This window comes from Taudactylus pleione, unplaced genomic scaffold (genome assembly GCF_031769625.1).
Source record: "Taudactylus pleione unplaced genomic scaffold, aTauple2 ptg000198l, whole genome shotgun sequence".
NCBI classification, from domain to species: domain Eukaryota; kingdom Metazoa; phylum Chordata; class Amphibia; order Anura; family Myobatrachidae; genus Taudactylus; species Taudactylus pleione.
In genome coordinates, this window is record NW_028284600.1 from 13,685,661 (window position 1) to 13,702,807 (window position 17,147).

At 41.6% G+C, this 17,147-nt stretch overlaps 2 protein-coding genes across 3 annotated transcripts in view; both read right to left on the minus strand.

Annotated features, from left to right (window-relative positions):
* Positions 1-388: 388 nt before the first annotated feature.
* CYP26C1 (cytochrome P450 family 26 subfamily C member 1) lies at positions 389-10,344 on the minus strand. The gene is made up of 7 exons (XM_088476989.1): positions 10,260-10,344; positions 9,269-9,683; positions 8,687-8,911; positions 8,184-8,459; positions 6,507-6,662; positions 4,180-4,758; positions 389-928 (listed from the first exon to the last, which is right to left on the minus strand). Exons 2-7 carry the CDS (start codon positions 9,473-9,475, stop codon positions 557-559), a joined length of 1,815 nt encoding a protein of 604 aa, XP_088333115.1. The 5' UTR covers positions 9,476-9,683; positions 10,260-10,344; the 3' UTR covers positions 389-556.
* Positions 10,345-13,383: 3,039 nt separating this feature from the next.
* The window catches only part of EXOC6 (exocyst complex component 6), a 311,843-nt gene continuing 308,079 nt past the window's right edge, over positions 13,384-17,147 (minus strand). For both annotated transcript variants that reach the window (XM_088476992.1, XM_088476990.1), the window contains 2 exons: positions 15,525-15,637; positions 13,384-14,080 (listed from right to left, as the gene is read on the minus strand). In XM_088476992.1, coding sequence (XP_088333118.1) covers positions 13,948-14,080; positions 15,525-15,637 — 246 coding nt within the window. In that variant the 3' untranslated portion in view covers positions 13,384-13,947. The remainder of the gene's footprint in view (positions 14,081-15,524; positions 15,638-17,147) is intronic.

Below are 17,147 nucleotides of genomic sequence, written 5' to 3' on the forward strand. Positions count from 1 at the left end.
CGGGAAAAAAACACCTGCTGCGGCTATTTAAATCCCCGATTTTCAATTAAAGGCTAAAACGGGGGTACCCATAGTGTTCCCCCATGTTTTTACAACTTTAGGGGATCTTACAATTTTTTTTAAGGAAAAGTTCGTAACTTTACGCAAATCCAACTTCGGAGTTTCCCGTTTTCGATAATTTTATATTGAATACAGTGATAAGCGGGAGCGCACCCGATACTTTAACGCAGGTAAAAACTCCGATATGAAACGTTAACTTCGACAGTGAAGTTAACGTTTCATATTGAATACCCCTCATAGTGTGTACTATAGATCTAACTCCTTATGTTTCAAAACAAAATGCGCATCATTAAGATCTCTTTCCTTTTATAGTTTAACATCACCTACATCTTTTTTTTTTTAATAGCTAATTGACATATAAATATTACATTATAAATAATATAATTTCTTTTTACCTACATTACAGATAGTACAGACACCCTTCTGGGAATCCTGAATAAAATAATTTAAGATAAGTGTTAGGAGCAGTAATGGTTGTTCATCAAGGATATAGAAATCATAGTATCTTTGATCCTGTGTCATTGTCACTAGAATTCAAAAATCGGAAGAAGAGCTGGAGTCCGTCTACAGGGTGCACAATGGGGACAGTCTGCATTTTGGGGAAACTTGGGGTGGCCAGCTCCCACTTGGCAGTGCCAACAAGCTCTATGGCAAGAATCTTGAGTATGACTTGTGCCAATTCTTTTCCAATGCAGCTGCGGACGCCACCTCCGAAGGGAATATAATTGAATCTGCCAGCTTTCCCTTCATCTCTTTCAGCACTGAACCGATCAGGGTCAAATGATTCCGCATTCTGGGAAATGGCTGCGGTTTCGTGGGTGTCTCTGATGCTGTACATTACACTCCAGCCTTTGGGTATCTGGTAACCCTGTAAGGGAGAATATGAATGCTCAGTACCAAAAATATATATATTTAAAAAAAAAAGAAAAAAGCTATATATAAAATTAAAAACAACACAAAATAAAATATACTTATTAAAAATTAACAATAAAAATATCATGTCCATTATTCTGTCATCCTACTATAGTTTATACTAATGTATATAGATTGTAAGCTTGCAAGCAGGGCCCTCTTACCCTTATGTATGTATGTATGTCTTTTACAACCCAGTATGATGTTAATTCAAATTGTAAAGCGTGACGGAATTTGTTGCGCTCTATAAGAAACTGTTAATAAATAATGTCAGTTCTGCAATGTATTCTTAGTAACACACTAAATCAATGTTACCTTCAGAATTTCTCATAAATTTTCTTTTCTACCAAAAGGGGGCGACTAAGGAACACTCTTGTACAAAAGACATTCCTTGAATTTGGTTTAGGAATTCCAAGCCTTGATGTCTGTTTTATTGCAGTTGGATTCTCCCTTTTGGTTGTGTTACATTGTATTTACTCTTTATTATACCATAGTACAAATGCTAGTGACAGGTTTGCATGGATCATGTGCTCACATAGCATTAATGGGGGCAAGGTACAGTACAAGTTACATGAGGACGAATAGAGCTGGGTAACAAAGTACAGTAACTACATTATATAGCTATCACAGGTACATTGAGATAAGTTACATTAAGATATGCGTTAGGTTCATACTAGAGTGCTCTGCCAAACAGCCACTCATACTCACATTTATCTCACCAATATATCTCTATAGAGTGCCAACTACATTAAGACATGTTCTATAGAGTAAGTTTTATTGAGTACCAGCTCATACTCTCATACAGCCACATTAAGACATTTTTATTGAGTACCAGCTAATACATCCCAGCTCATGCTCACCGTCCAGCCACATTAAGACATGTTTATCAGCTAATACGTCCCAGCTCATGCTCACCGTCCAACCATATTATGACATGTTTATTGAGTACCAGCTAATACATCCAGCCACGTTGAGACATGCTTATTGAGTAACAGCTCATACTCACATCCAGCCACATTAAGACATGCTTATTGAGTACCAGCTCATACTCACATCCAGCCACATTAAGACATGTTTATTGAGTACTAGCTCATACATCCAGCCACATTAAGACATGCTTATTGAGTACCAGCTCATACTCACATCCAGCCATATTAAGACATGCTTACTGAGTATTAGCTCATACTCACATCCAGCCACATTAAGACATGCTTATTGAGTACCAGCTCATACTCACATCCAGCCACATTAAGACATGTTTATTGAGTACCAGATAATGCTCACATGTCACATTAAGACATTTTTACTCACTCATATGCACATCTATCCACATTAACACATGTCATGAAGTACCAGCTCATACTCATGTCCAACCATATTGAGATGTCTCATAGGGTACCTGCTCATGTTTGAATCACATCCAACCTAGAGTACCAACTCATACTCACATCTTGCCATATTAAAACATGTACAGAACCAACTCATAAATCTGACCACCTTAGGACATGTTTTTATATTGAGTTCCAACTTATAATCATACATTTTTAAAGAGTAGCAGTTCATACTCACATCAACCACATTAACACGTGTCATGAGGTACTAGCTCATACTCACATTAAACCACAGTCAGCTGTCTCAGGGTATCAACTCGTACTCACATCTATGCTATAAGATCTCATTAAGTATCAGCTTATACTCACATCCAGCAACATTAGGACATGTTTATAGAGTACGGTCTACAATTCACTTCCAAGCTCTCACTTAGATGTTTCATAGAGTACCAGCTTATACTCACATCCTGTCACACTATGGCAGGTCTCAGAGTACCAGCTCATACTCACATCCTGTCACACTATGGCAGGTCTCATAGAGTATCATACTCACATCCTGTCACACTGAGATGTCTCAGATTACCAGCTCATACTCACATCCTGCCACACTGAGATGTCTCGAAGTACTAGCTCATACATCCTGCCACACTGAGATGTCTCAGAGTACCAGCTCATACTCACATCCTGTCACACTGAGATGTCTGAGTACCAGCTCATACTCACATTATGTCACACTATGGCAGGTCTCACAGTACCAGCTCATACTCACATTATGTCACACTATGGCAGGTCTCACAGTACCAGCTCATACTCACATCCTGTCACACTATGGCAGGTCTCAGAGTACCAGCTCATACTCACATCACATCCTGTCACACTGAGATGTCTCAGAGTACCAGCTCATACTCACATCCTGTCACACTATGGCAGGTCTCATAGAGTATCATACTCACATCCTGTCACACTGAGATGTCTCAGATTACCAGCTCATACTCACATCCTATCATGCTAAGACAGGTACCAGATTGTACTCCCATCCAGCCACACTGAGATGTCTCATAGGGCACCAGTGTGTGGTACAAAATATCCACATTCAGAATGTCAACATAATGACCATATCCACATTATGTTCATATCAGCATTGTAAATGTTGACATGTGAACTGTCAACATAATGTCCATGTCTACTTTCAGACCAGATCAACATGTTGGTGTCGACATCCTGAATGTCTACATAATTACTACCTACCGTACCAGCTCATAATCACATCTAGACACACTGAGATATCTCTTAGAGGAAATGGGGAGGGAGCTTAACTGCACACCCTAATTTTAAACATGCTGAGACTTGTAGTACAATACGGGAAAAGATTTACATAATGTGTTTGTATTAGGGATGTTAGAGACCCAACTGATGGGGTTCACTTTGACATGGTGGAGGGGCAAACATTTTTGGCCAAACGTACTAAGTACATCACTTATGCTCCATGTTAAATGTAAAGTTTATCAGAATTATTTTGACACTCATTGTTCTTAGTACTTAGAGTATGCACCTGCTTAATGTCTCATAGAGAACCAGCTTATACTCACTTCCAGCCATGTCCCCTACAGTATCAGATCATACTCAGTTCTCAGGCATACCTAAAAGAGTTTATACTCACATCCAGCCATATCCACTACATTATCAGAAGCATACTCCGTTCTCAGGCATTCCTAAAAGAGCTTATACTCACATCTATCCATGTCCACTACATTATCAGATCATACTCAGTTCTCAGGCATACCTAAAAGAGCTTATACTCACATCCAGCCATGTCCCCTACATTATCAGATCATACTCCATTCTCAGGGATACATAAAAAAGAGCTTATACTTACATCCAATTCAAAGGTCTGCAGAGCAGTTCTGTAGCCTCCGGAGACTGGCGGAAGCAGTCTGAGTACCTCCTTCACTACACAGTCCAGATAGTGAAGTCCTTTCAGTTTCTCCAAACTCATGTTCATCTGGCAGGTGCACTCAGACTCTAGTCCAGGAGGATCTTCTGGTAACTTGGCAGAACCCAGGTGATAAAGTGACGTATCCTGTTTGTTCAATGCACCATTACACTGATGCTGCCAGTTCATACCATCACGGGATCTTCTGGCCAGAGGACAAATCTGTTCTCTCTCATTCCTATCAGCTAACATGAGTTTTGTCTGCTCCCATATCTCCTTCACGTGCCCCTCTGAGCCCAGGACAGATGAGTGGCAACCTGCAGTCACACATCGCTCATCCACACTGTTGTTATTTGGGTTGTCTGAATGGAGACACTGGCACTGCTTGCTTAACCCATGTGATGCCAGTTCCTGCCTGAGTTTGTGGATGGCAGAGGGATGTTTGAGTAAGAGAAGGATGAGGGAGGTACTTGCACTGGCAGTGGTGAAGAAGGCAGCAAACATAAGCTCAATAGCGGATTCCTGTGTAACAAGAGACTGCGGTAATGGACATGTTCTTACACACTGACATTCACAAATACGGATTCAACCTGTAATTATTGTATTCATCAGTCTGAGACAGCAGGAGAGAGAGAGAGAGAGAGAGAGAGAGAGAGAGAGAGAGAGAGAGAGAGATCGCCTGAGACTGTGGGTAAGTAAGTGGAAGCAAATGTGTCAGTGTTATAAATAAATATATATATATATTTGGAGTTTGTATATTCTTTCTGTGCTTGCGTGGGCTTCCTGCGGGTGCAAAAATATACAGATAGGTTAATTGGATCCCAACAACAATTAACCCTAATGTGTATGTGTGTGAGCATGTGGTAGGGAATATAGATTGTAAGCTCCCCTGGGGCAGGGACTGATGTGACTGGCTAAATATCCCCTATAAAGCGCTGCGGAATATGTTTGCGCTATATAAATAACTGGTGGTAAATAAATTAAGTGGGTTCCAGAAAGTGACCACAGGTAGTATAAGCTCAAGTGTAATTTATGGTTCGTAGGATTAGGATACTCTGTAAAATATGATGATAAGATCGGTCATTAGTGGCCAATATATGGCAATATCCAGTATGAAATGCTAATCTAATTAGCTTTAGACCACTAGCAGGTACACCTGTGGCTGCCACAACTGGTTAAGTCTCAAGCTGCATACACACACAATGATTTTTTGAATGATTATCGTTTAACGATAATTGTTTGAAAAAATTGTTCACTTTCTGAGTCAAGCGATGAACAAGTATCGCTCATGCGCGTTCATGTTTGTAGTTCAATCAGACTTGTCAACTCAACGATTTTCATTAAGGGAATATTCAAAAATCGTCTGTAGTTCAAAAAAATCGTTCAGTACAATTTAAAAAATCTGACAGATAATCTGACATAAAATCGTTGGTAACAAAATCGTTGTGTGTGTATGCAGCTTTACTACTGCCGATGGGTTTTCATGGAATGAGAAAGTCTGTGAGGCTGCTCTCTCCCTTTCAGTGGGTGGGTGATCCCTGATAACTAAATAAAATGCATTACACATTACAATTCCCTTTTCAGTAGGACTCCAAGAGGAACTAAGAAATCCTCACCTGTACTTAGGGGCATATGTATCAAAGCTTGATGTGAGATAAAATTGTGAGATATATATCACCAACCAATCAGCTTCTAACTTACATTTTGCAGGCTGTGCTTAAGAATTGATAGTTTGGAACTGATTGGTTGGTGATATATATTTCACAATTTTATCTCACATCAAGCTTTGATACATATGCCCCTTAGGATGAGGTGTATCACACCTTTGAGTGTGTTAAAAGTGGAGAAGTTACCCATAGCAACCTATTAGCTCTTAGCTATCACTTATCTAGCACAGATTATAATATGACAGAAGCTGTTTAGCTGCTAGGGGTAACTTCTACACTATATGTCTCTCTATGGGATCAGGTGTGACATGGTTGCCTCTACGAGTTAGTGCTGCCATACTCTTACAGTAACGTGTATATTTCTCACAGTTCCTGGTGACAGTGTACAGTCTGCAGAAACAGCTTAGGTCACAATGTCTACATGCAAAATAATAATAGTACCAGTATTTATGTATATAGGAAGCAGTTGCTGTACCCTGGACCACTGACAGCATGCTGGATATAACTGGTGCATACTGTGTGCAGTTTTTGCTAAAGCCTTATATTTATATTCGATAACTTGCTGGTAATAACACACAGTATTGTGCATGGCTGTTCCCATACCTTTAGCTCATGCATGTTCAGCTCTTTGCCATTCTCCTTGGCGCTGTCTATCAGATAGTCCAGAGCGTCTTCACATAATTCAGGGTCTCTGCTTGTGATTTTATCCCGAATAGCTTCTTCCATGTACTGGTGCAAAGTGTCCCGTGCTTTAATACCCTATGGGGGCAAATAAGCTGTTAGCAAAGTGGGTGAAAATAAATATTAATACCCAGGATATTTATATATATAATATTTTTATATACGTAGAATATATCATCCATACCGATCCCTCATTAACAACTATAAATGGTGTACAGATAGCATAATATAACAATAGGCATATGATATTGTATATGTAATATGTGAAGTGTGTTGGGGATCTTTTGCAATAGATAGCACTTATACCTCTAATTGTTAAATAACCATATTGTGTTGTTATGAGGGAATTAGTCTGATTTCCATGCATGGCTGGAGGACCTCCCCATCTACATCACTGAGAGGATTATTATATCTAACCTCCTCTGGATCAAATAATTGAGAAAATGTAGAAACGTCAGATTTCTGTCTGTCACTCACTAACATGTAACTATTCTTGTTTCCTGCTCAGTATTATTATCATCACTAATTAAAAATTATAAAGTGTATAGCATTATAAATAACATTTATAAATAATATATAGCATAAACAAAATGTACCCTGTAGGTCTGCAGCTGTCATAGAACTATGAGATTCAGGGCATGCTGAGACTTGTAGTTCTATGCCCTTTGAGACACAGATTGCCTACACCTGTATCCTGACTGGAGAGCCTATAAGGCTGATTGGGGGGACAGCAGTTATGATAAGTCATGTAAGTAAATGAAGGCTACCCCATGCTCTGTGTATGGATGACATTGCACAAGTTCCTGGCTCTGCACAAATCCGGTTCTGATACAGTGACTGGAAGGTTCCTGAGCACCTAGAGAGCCGGGCAGGATACAGCTACACATTGGCATACTGTCCCACCACTATGCTGTGCTGCAGAAAGTGCTACTCCGGGACACTGACAGGCCATGCCTGATAGCTGCAACGGGGCTCTAATACCGCAGTTACCAGGGGTCTCCATTCAGGGGGTGATTTATAGACCCCGGCCTAAGCTGCTACTCGTGTCCATAAATTGTAGCGTGTGCAGTCCATTCACAGGGTATCCTCCTCAGCTGGTGGGGAGGTGACACTTATATTACCCTCTATGAATACATGGGGAGATCTGCATACACTCACTTCAGAGCCTGCACAGTACTTATCCTGCATCATAGTAACTATTTCTACGTCATCTGTAAAGTGATATTAATAAATTATATATATATATATATATATATATATATATATATATATATATATGCCAGACTCTAAGAAAGGAGCAGGGTGCAGAGGTACATTTGTGGGATGAACAGTACATAGGTGTGTGTGTGTATATATATATATATATATATATATATATATATATATATATATAATGTAAATAACAACGTGCATGCGCTATTGTAGCACACACACCCTGTCACATGTTATAATAATATAGTACATACTATATGCATACAAGCACAGAACTAGCCATGTGTCTATCATGAACGTGTAAAGTTAGTACATAGCGCACTGGATCTGCCAGAGCTATAAGTACAGCAGGTAATGGGGGTCCTGGGAAGGGGGTACAGACTGCACCTTGCGGAGGCCGCTGAAGGGGATATCCAGGGGCAGAGAGAAGAGATTCTCCACCAGCTGCTCGAACACCCGGGACAGATCCTTGTACTGCTTCTCCCCCAGGCTGAGCCCCAGCAAGATGCGAGCAGCAATGCGGAAAGTGAGCGCTTTGGCCGAGGGGAACATGGAGATGGAGCCGCTCTCCCTGCACCAGCCGCGCAGGTCCCAGCTCACAGCCTCCTGGATGCGGGGGATGTAGCTCTCCAGCGCCGGGTGGCTGAACACCTTGGCCATGACCTGGAAACAGAGAAGGGGACCATTAATGGGCAGGAGAACACAGGAGGCATCTCCATGCCAGGCAATATAAGTTGTATAATACATTACATAAGAAGCATCCGTCATCTACCCTGATTTCACAAATACACCAGTGTAGCGGATGTACATGATATATATATATATATATATATATATATATATGTACACACACGAACACTCTCTCTCACTTTACTGGTAATTATACTCACTTTTCTCTTGTGCCTATGGAGCTCCCCAATGGAGTTGACCAGCGTGTTGGAGCCCAGGATGATCTGGGTACTCTGGGGCCACTGGGCGCTCACCAGGTGATGCTCCCCTAGCAGGATCTTGCGGACGTTCTCTGCCCCAGTCACTCGGATCAGAGGTTTCCCCAGCAGATGAGTTTTGAAAATGTTCCCATACTTTTCCCGTCTGGAGCTATGGAAATTTGAGCCCTGGAGATGGATACACAAGTCCTTGTCAGACAAGGCAGCGTCTCAGCAAGTCCAGTGACCCCACTGACAACTTTCTAACATGTTATTACTGACATCCAGGAATCAGACCTGGTAGAATAATACTGGGAATAAAGTTCCTATAACATAAAACAACACTGGACACTGAGTATAGCGAGAATGGAATGGTGTCTATTGGGCAGCCTGTGGTTCTCTTGTGGAACCACAAGTCCCAGGATGCTCTGACAGCCAGAGACTTGTGGTTTCACAAGAGCTGGAAGGATACCCTTGTTCCTCTAGGATCTGAGAACCTGTACCAACGTGGATTATACTAGAGGACAATTATAAATAGTGTCTTACCTGGACAAGCCAGTGTAGAGTCTCCCCAAAAAATGGCCAGCCCATAGAGCCTTTGGGTAGAGGCAAGTTGCTGGCCCGGTCTCTGGTGCTGTGCCATCTCAGGGACCATAACTGGTGAGACACTGCCAAGAGCAGGACCAAGGACAGGACCGAGGTAATAGCCGCCTCAAAGAATGAGAAGTAATTGAGGTCTGTAGAGAGGAACATCTTCGCCCTCAGTGGGTGCAAGGCTTCAGCTGGATGCAGATCTCTTGGATGTAGTGGAATTAGTGTCACTTCCAACTACACAGAGACTACAGTAGCTCTGGAGCCTCAGTCACTGTGCTGGAAATGGTTTAATTGACACTGGGAGGCGTTACTGCTCTGCTAGATGCTTAACACTTTGATTAATCCATGAAGAAAGATATCCCCAGCTCTTTAAATCAGGCATGCAAAGAAAACAAAACATACAAACACTCCAATAAACATGGGCACTTTTTATGTTCTGTTTGCACAAAGTATTAATAATAATAAAATTTGGCAAAAAACAAAAATGTTCTGTAGGTGATATATTTAACCCCCCCCCCCCCCACACACCCCTCCTTTAAACTAGTTATTTTGAACCTAGGAAGAAATAAATAGTGCACACTGATTATAAGGGCTAAAATTGCAGCTCCCATTATATATATATGGCATGCTAAGGAAAGTGATATATTTAGTCCCAACAGAAACTCCTGTGAAGGATCTTGGCTGAAAAGATTTATTTCTGAAAGATAAAGGGGCATAGCTGCAGGCTACACATCTGAACGCTATAGTGCAATTTCCACCTTAATTTGCACCCTGCTGCTTCCTCCTGACTGCCTAGAAAAGAGCTATAGGTGATAATCCAGAAAAAAATGTATTCACACAAAAGAAGACTTTTCCTAGCCCTTAAAACCACGACATAAACTTTTCTAACAGGTGCTTTACAAAAGCTAAGCTCCTTATTGCAGGGTATGTGGAGACTACTCACCGCTTCTGCACAGTTCTGTTCTCAGTCAAGTGATTGATGTCTTGAAGGGTTTCTAGCCCATAACTTCCAGGCATAGGGCTCAGCCTGCCTCCTTGCTAGATTTATATACATATTGGCTTAATATATGGACCACCTTCATATGTGACGTGTTTTTCTGCATATCTAAGTAGCTGGGAAAAGTGCTATGATTGGGCACATTGGAGGTGATGGTATTGATTGCAGGAATGTGCTGGGGGTGAGGTGACAGTTCTGGGAGAGAGAGACTGACACACATATTGCCTAGTATAGGATCTGGTAGCCCTTAGCTGGGGATTACTCTGTATCTTCTGGGTGATAACTGTGTGTGTTGGAGAAGATACAATGTAATTATACAATGGCACAGATGAATGCTGCCTTTGATCCCAGAAATCGGTTACAAATCGTCTGTATGGGTTGTAAACTCGCTGCATTTATCTAACAGCAACCTGACATTGCTGAGGTTATCAGATGAGAGTTTACATAAGATAAGACCACAAATCATTTCACTTTTCCCCATCATCGCTGTGGAAAATGAGCAATCTGTACCGATCTTATTATCATGTTCCCTCTATTTACCTAAATACTCTGCTCATCACTTATCAGATACAACAGCCCTGAATCACCTGTCCTGAAGGCACAGCACGGAGATATTACCCTATATATGCACTGGGATACACTGGGGAAGGGGGGTACTAACTTCCAGATAAAACTGGACTTTTATTAACCATAGGAGCGTTAACCCGTTCATCCCCGGCGAGTTCTTTGCCCAGTAGGGATTTATAGCCAGGATTGTGCTGCTGTACTGGAAACACCTGTTGTGGTCCGGTGGTAAATGACTAATAAAATATCAGTCAAGTGAAGAGTTTTTAGCACCATAAAATATTGTGGAGGAGCTTAGTACATAAAGGAAGATTGCGCAGTTATGCTCCAGAGGACTGCGCCTGTGCGCAATAACGCATGAGGCTTCACATGATTATACACGTTTTCCTATATAAGCACACCTAAACATTACACCTAACATACTCTGTATTGTACGTATTAGCTGTATAATTACTACTCATCGCCTGCATAGTGGTAATATATCTGCTCTGGAGCCATGTATCTACCATATATACCAGCCAGACACAGAGTACAATTACAAAAGGGTATACTGTACAATTACCTATAGAGAGCGTTACCATGATACGATTGTTAAATATAAGTAACCACATTGTTGTGAAGTTATTCTAGTTATTGCTGTGTATGATCATGATGGGAATAGTTACAGTATCACCCGGCATAGATACAAGACGCTGCCCTGGGTTCTGTTACTGCAGTAAAAGTCAGACCATGGGCATCTCAGCACCGATCGATATACAAATGTCTCCCCACATGATCCGTGGCAGGGCAGGGATGTAATAATCTATAGCACCATCAGTATAAATCTCTTTGGACTTTGAGCCCACTCTCAGTAATTTACGACTTGAAATGTCTCTCCCATGAAGGGCCAATTCCCCAGATCACAAACTGCAATAAAAGGAGAGTGGTAGCTTGAGGTGCACATGGCTGAAGACCTCTAATACTGCTCACACTACAGGCATCTGCCAATAGCCATTGGGAAACCCACTAAGCCCAATATTTGTCACATGCAAAGTGATTACAGTAAGTTTTATGGATAACTAAGGGGAGCATTAACTCAAAATGCTAATTGTAAATAAATGTACAGCAGACACAGCCCTGTATATGATGCCAGGGGCACAGCCAAACAAAAATGGGATATAGGGCCTGATTGAGTTGTACTCGCTGCCGATGTTTTCGCCATTGAGCGATAATCGGCAATCTGCGCATACACCTGAGTTGCAATGCGCATGTGTCAAGGTAAATTACTGGAGTCACTCGCAGCAACAATTTATTCACAGTGTAACTGATAGCCAGGGAGTGTTTTGGTGGAATGCCGGCAAGGAATGCAGGTGTGTCATGACCATTTTGGTGGGTTTCTCACCCTGTGACTGTGAGCCTATACGCAGGGAATATGCAACTCAGTTCCCACGGCCATTCTGCGGGACCATGGGCTTACTCTGGACGGCAACAACCATGGCCGGATTGGCTTTCTGGCATTTGCCAGAAGGGCGGATGGTCTCTGGCCCGGTTCGAGGAGGGTGTAAAGTACCCCTGCCCTCCACCCAACGCCACCGGATATAGTGCAGTAACTCCGGGGGAGGGAAGGGGCTGCGGCAGTGGGCCGGGAAGAGAGGGGGGCATGCCATGAGGCCAGGCCCCCGTGACTTGCAGCACCCCCTTGAAATAAAACGACGGCGCCCTTCATGTGCGTGCGCACAGGGCAGACTGCCAGGGCTGATGTAGAGCCCCAGTCCGTCCCTGGCAACAATGGAATGACCTGAGACCGATGCTGCGTCTTTGTACGCAGATGCTGCAACAATTTTACGCCGATGCTTGGGTCTGCAATGCAGCAGGCGGGCGTCTCAACACATCTCCCAGCGCCTGCACAGCACCTGCGGACACATACCCAGCAGCGGCATTAGTGTACAACTATGAATCAGGCCCATAGCATGTGACCGGAAATGCTGAAACTTGTAGTTCCACGGCTGGTTGCACAATCCTTCTTTAATTACCAAGAACATCTATTCTCTATAGCATTTTAATATCACAATCATTACATAGTGTCCCTCCATGTTTTCCCTTACAATGGCGCTTACATCTGAATGACACCAGTTTGCTGACTGGGGACTGACACGTTGATTACAATAATATTGGATGGTTTGTCCAATATATATGGCAAGCAACGATCATTTTATGATAAAGAAAATGTCCAATTTCTAAGATTTCTAAAGAGGTAGATAAGGAGTGTAGCATATGTGTCCGCCCAGAGAACACACTGTCAGTGACTAGGCATGTGTAACAGACATTAGCAGAAATATGTCAGCATTCAATGAACAACCTTAGAATGGTTTTCTGATTAAACCAAGATGTTCTATCAAACTTTCTCTTATGATGGAGATAAGCCATTCCATACAGTTGCTAGAAGGCAAAGGACCATGTGGAAACTAAGAATGTATATTGTTTGGCTATTTTCAGAAATAAAGTTAACATCTCATGTTTTCGTCAACATTCTTTTTATTCCCAAAGGAGAGTAAAAGCCAGTATTTACAAAGTACAGTCCAAAATCACAACCCTGAGAACATAATATATGATAAAAGTGGAGGGTCACAGTCATACACTCAGATAGGAAGACATTTCCATTCAGCAGCCATAGATGCAGATCTGTATTGTAATGTTACATGATCACTACCAGACATGGCTTCTCCGTGATTGGCGCACTTCTCACCATAGCAATGACTTCTCGTGACTTAGAAAAACCCTTTCGCAAAATGCCCTAGTAGCGGAAAAGTGGCGGCTTTAGCAGCAATATTTAAAATACAATATTTATAGTTCATTCTTTTGCGGTACACAGCGGTGACTTGTTTTGTCCTCGGCAATACCGCCGCCACCTGTGTGCAATATATAAAATACCTTCTAGTTACAAAAAACAAATCTTAAAAATATTTGTTTCCTGACCACGCCGGCATTTAAACGCCACTCCTTTTTATTTTGCAGAAACAATAAAGATAGCAGGAAAGAAATGTGCTGATTATAGGTCTCTGTATACTTTGTAGAAGGGACCAGACCAGCACTACGAGTGCTGGGACATCCCATTCACCAGACTTCTAAGCTGTTTCACCACAGTGTCTATTAACTTCTGCCGGTCCCGGTCGTTCTTCCTGAACTGAGCGAATATATTATTCTTCTTGCTGATGTCTTTCATCCTAGGAAAAGAAAGGCAAAAGTGACAGGCTGTAATTCCCTATATTCATATGCTGACACAACTGCACTATCATCACCGAGCTTAGCACATATATAATCATGCAGACCAGATAGGCATCCTGCGGCGCTCCAGCTGCTGTCAAACTACAAGTCCCAGCATGCCCCAGCCATGCAGGCATGATAAGCATGCAGCTCAAAATCAGCTGGAGAGCCACAGGTTGACCAGGTGGACTCTAGAACTGACGTACAGTACTGGCGTGCACATTACACATTGAGGAGGTGACGTTGACCCGCAATTTACTGTGTAAAATACGCATTTTACTTCTGCGCATGCGTATACAGCGCTACGTATGGTTGGACAGTCAGTCGCATATGCGCTAATCAACGTTTAATTATGATCAAAGGGACAGATCATGAGGAGGAGGGTGTGTGTCAATGTTTCCAAAGTACAGCATGAGCGTGTTGGCACAAATGCGACATATGAAGGCACAGACACATATGCGCCCGTCAGGAATTGATTAACTTGCGGGTTCTCAACCCCTCCAAGTGAGGAAATGATGATGGTGACGACAATAACATAGGCTATTGCAGAAGAGCTGGCCCCATCCTGTGATATTGCCAACCAGCAGCGTCTTTTCGGACTCAAATTACACTTAAATGTCACTTATGGTTTAAGTGCAAATTGTGTGCAACTCGACACAACACCAAAACACACAGTGCTGTTGTGGTGATCGATAGAAATGAAAAATAACACATATTTAAATATTTATTATTATTATTATTATTGCCCATCACTACAGCCCTGTGTATTTTGGGGGTTTAAGCTTTAGAACCCGCTACCTGTACCCACACGTGCTGCGTCTGCTTCATCGCAGCCCTTCACATGCTGATTCAGAGACTCGGCCGCACACAGATATAGCAGTGTCACATATCAATTTAATCGGCACCTGGTGCTTCCCAGCGTCATGGCAATGTGACTTAGTTGCATTTTTCGGCAAACAGACACCCGGCGCTAGCAGAGGACCTGATCTCACGGGACCGGGCGCGCCGAGAGGGGGTGTTTAGCGCGACTGCAGCAAAGATAAACGAGGACACATCTGTATTTGGTACAACTCAACGTGGCCCCCGGAATGTCCTGCGACAGCAACTTAATATAGGTTACTGTAGGTACTGAATGAAGTGAGAAGAATTCAGCGTGATGCCAACTTCTATTAAATTTTACCAGTAATTGAAATATGCATTTTTCTTTTTCATACTACAAAAAAACAATTATATGGTAAGGAATCAATGGGTACCCTAACACCACTATCATTCTACAACCCTCATATTAGTATTATGTGACTTTCCAGAAATCCAGGCCTGGATACAGCATGCGCTAATACAAACCCTCTTTCCCTATTGCATGATCACTCTATAGATACATGACCGCAGGGAGTACATACTCACTTCTCGAGTAGAATTAGGGCTGTGCTTGGATTCACCCTCAGATACTTGGAGTTCGGTTGGCCATAGTCAGCTAGATATGTTGACCAGTCCCAAATCATGAACAGGTCCAGGAGCTAAAAGATAAAGGAATCATCACTTTATGCAGTGAAGCAACAAAGACAAGAACACATTTTATATAGTAAATCACATTAGTATATAATAAAGTATGGCCGGGTTATGCTGGGCGTACAGCTTACTTCTTAGTATGTCAATTACCAGTTGTAATACTTCTGTTTCCACTGGCACTGTTAGCGACAGGGTGGGGTATGTGCAATTCCATGCTAATTGGAACCAGATCTTTACCTAAGCTTAATTAAGTGCATTAAACATCCCCAACAGATTATCCTCAGCGGGGAAGATGAAGTAAGGAGAGTCCAAACGTCAGCCCTCCTCTAGGGAATGCCCCCTTCCCAACACAAATACAATGATACCCCCTCAGCACAGATCATTATTTTAAGATCTGCTACAGAGGTTGTTGGTCAATACACAAGTAATCTTTTAAAAGCTAATGTGTCTGAACTAAAACAGGGAACCATTTATTCAGCTTTAAAACCATAATCCCTTTAAGCCAGTTTAAACCCACTTCCTATCCAGTTTAGGATTGTTTGTAACATTTAAATGCTTTGCTTACAAACTTTACTGCTATCTGGTGTCTCCTATATACACGCATACATATATATATATATACACACACACACACACACACATCTTACACTGCTATACATAAAGACACACATATACCTAAACGGTGCCCAGTGTATGTCTATACTGTACTATTATGAGAGGGCACTCACCAGGCTTCTGCAAAGGATGTGATTTCTTAAACATCATAATTCACAGCATTGAATTAATATGTGAGTAATAAACTACTTCCTTTGAGAAGCCTGGTGAGTGCCCTCGCGTTATAGTACAATACTGATGTGACCACCGAGGCTGAAAGCTCTAAACTACTATTATAGCAAATACTGGTGAATAACATCCAAACAGTGCAGCAATAGGATAAGATATTAACTAGTACCTATGTGACAATCAATATTCATTCAACTTTTCAATTTTTGCAATAGCAAAATTAATGACTTTATAATGGAAGTGGCAATTGTGCAGCCTGAAAGGGTATTTACTTGTGTGTATGTATATGTATATATATATATATATATATATATATATATATATATATAGTCCAAATAGGTCCACACTCTCGTCTTCAATAATAAATTGCTGGGGTGACACACCCATATGGGATCACAATAATCCTCTTCATGCAAAAGTAGAAAAAAAGGGGGGGTAGCACTCACCAGTCATCTTAAAAACATCTCTTTATTGCATCTCAGTAAAAATGTTACAACATTTCAAAATCCGACGTTTCGGTCCTGTGCATGGACCTTTGTCAAAGGTCCATGCACAGGACCGAAACGTCGGATTTTGAAATGTTGTAACATTTTTACTGAGATGCAATAAAAAGATGTTTTTAAGAAGACTGTTGAGTGCTACCCCCCCTTTTTTCTACTATATATATATATATATATATATATAGATATACACACAATAATTCAAATTAATAAGGATACAATAAAAGTCTACCAT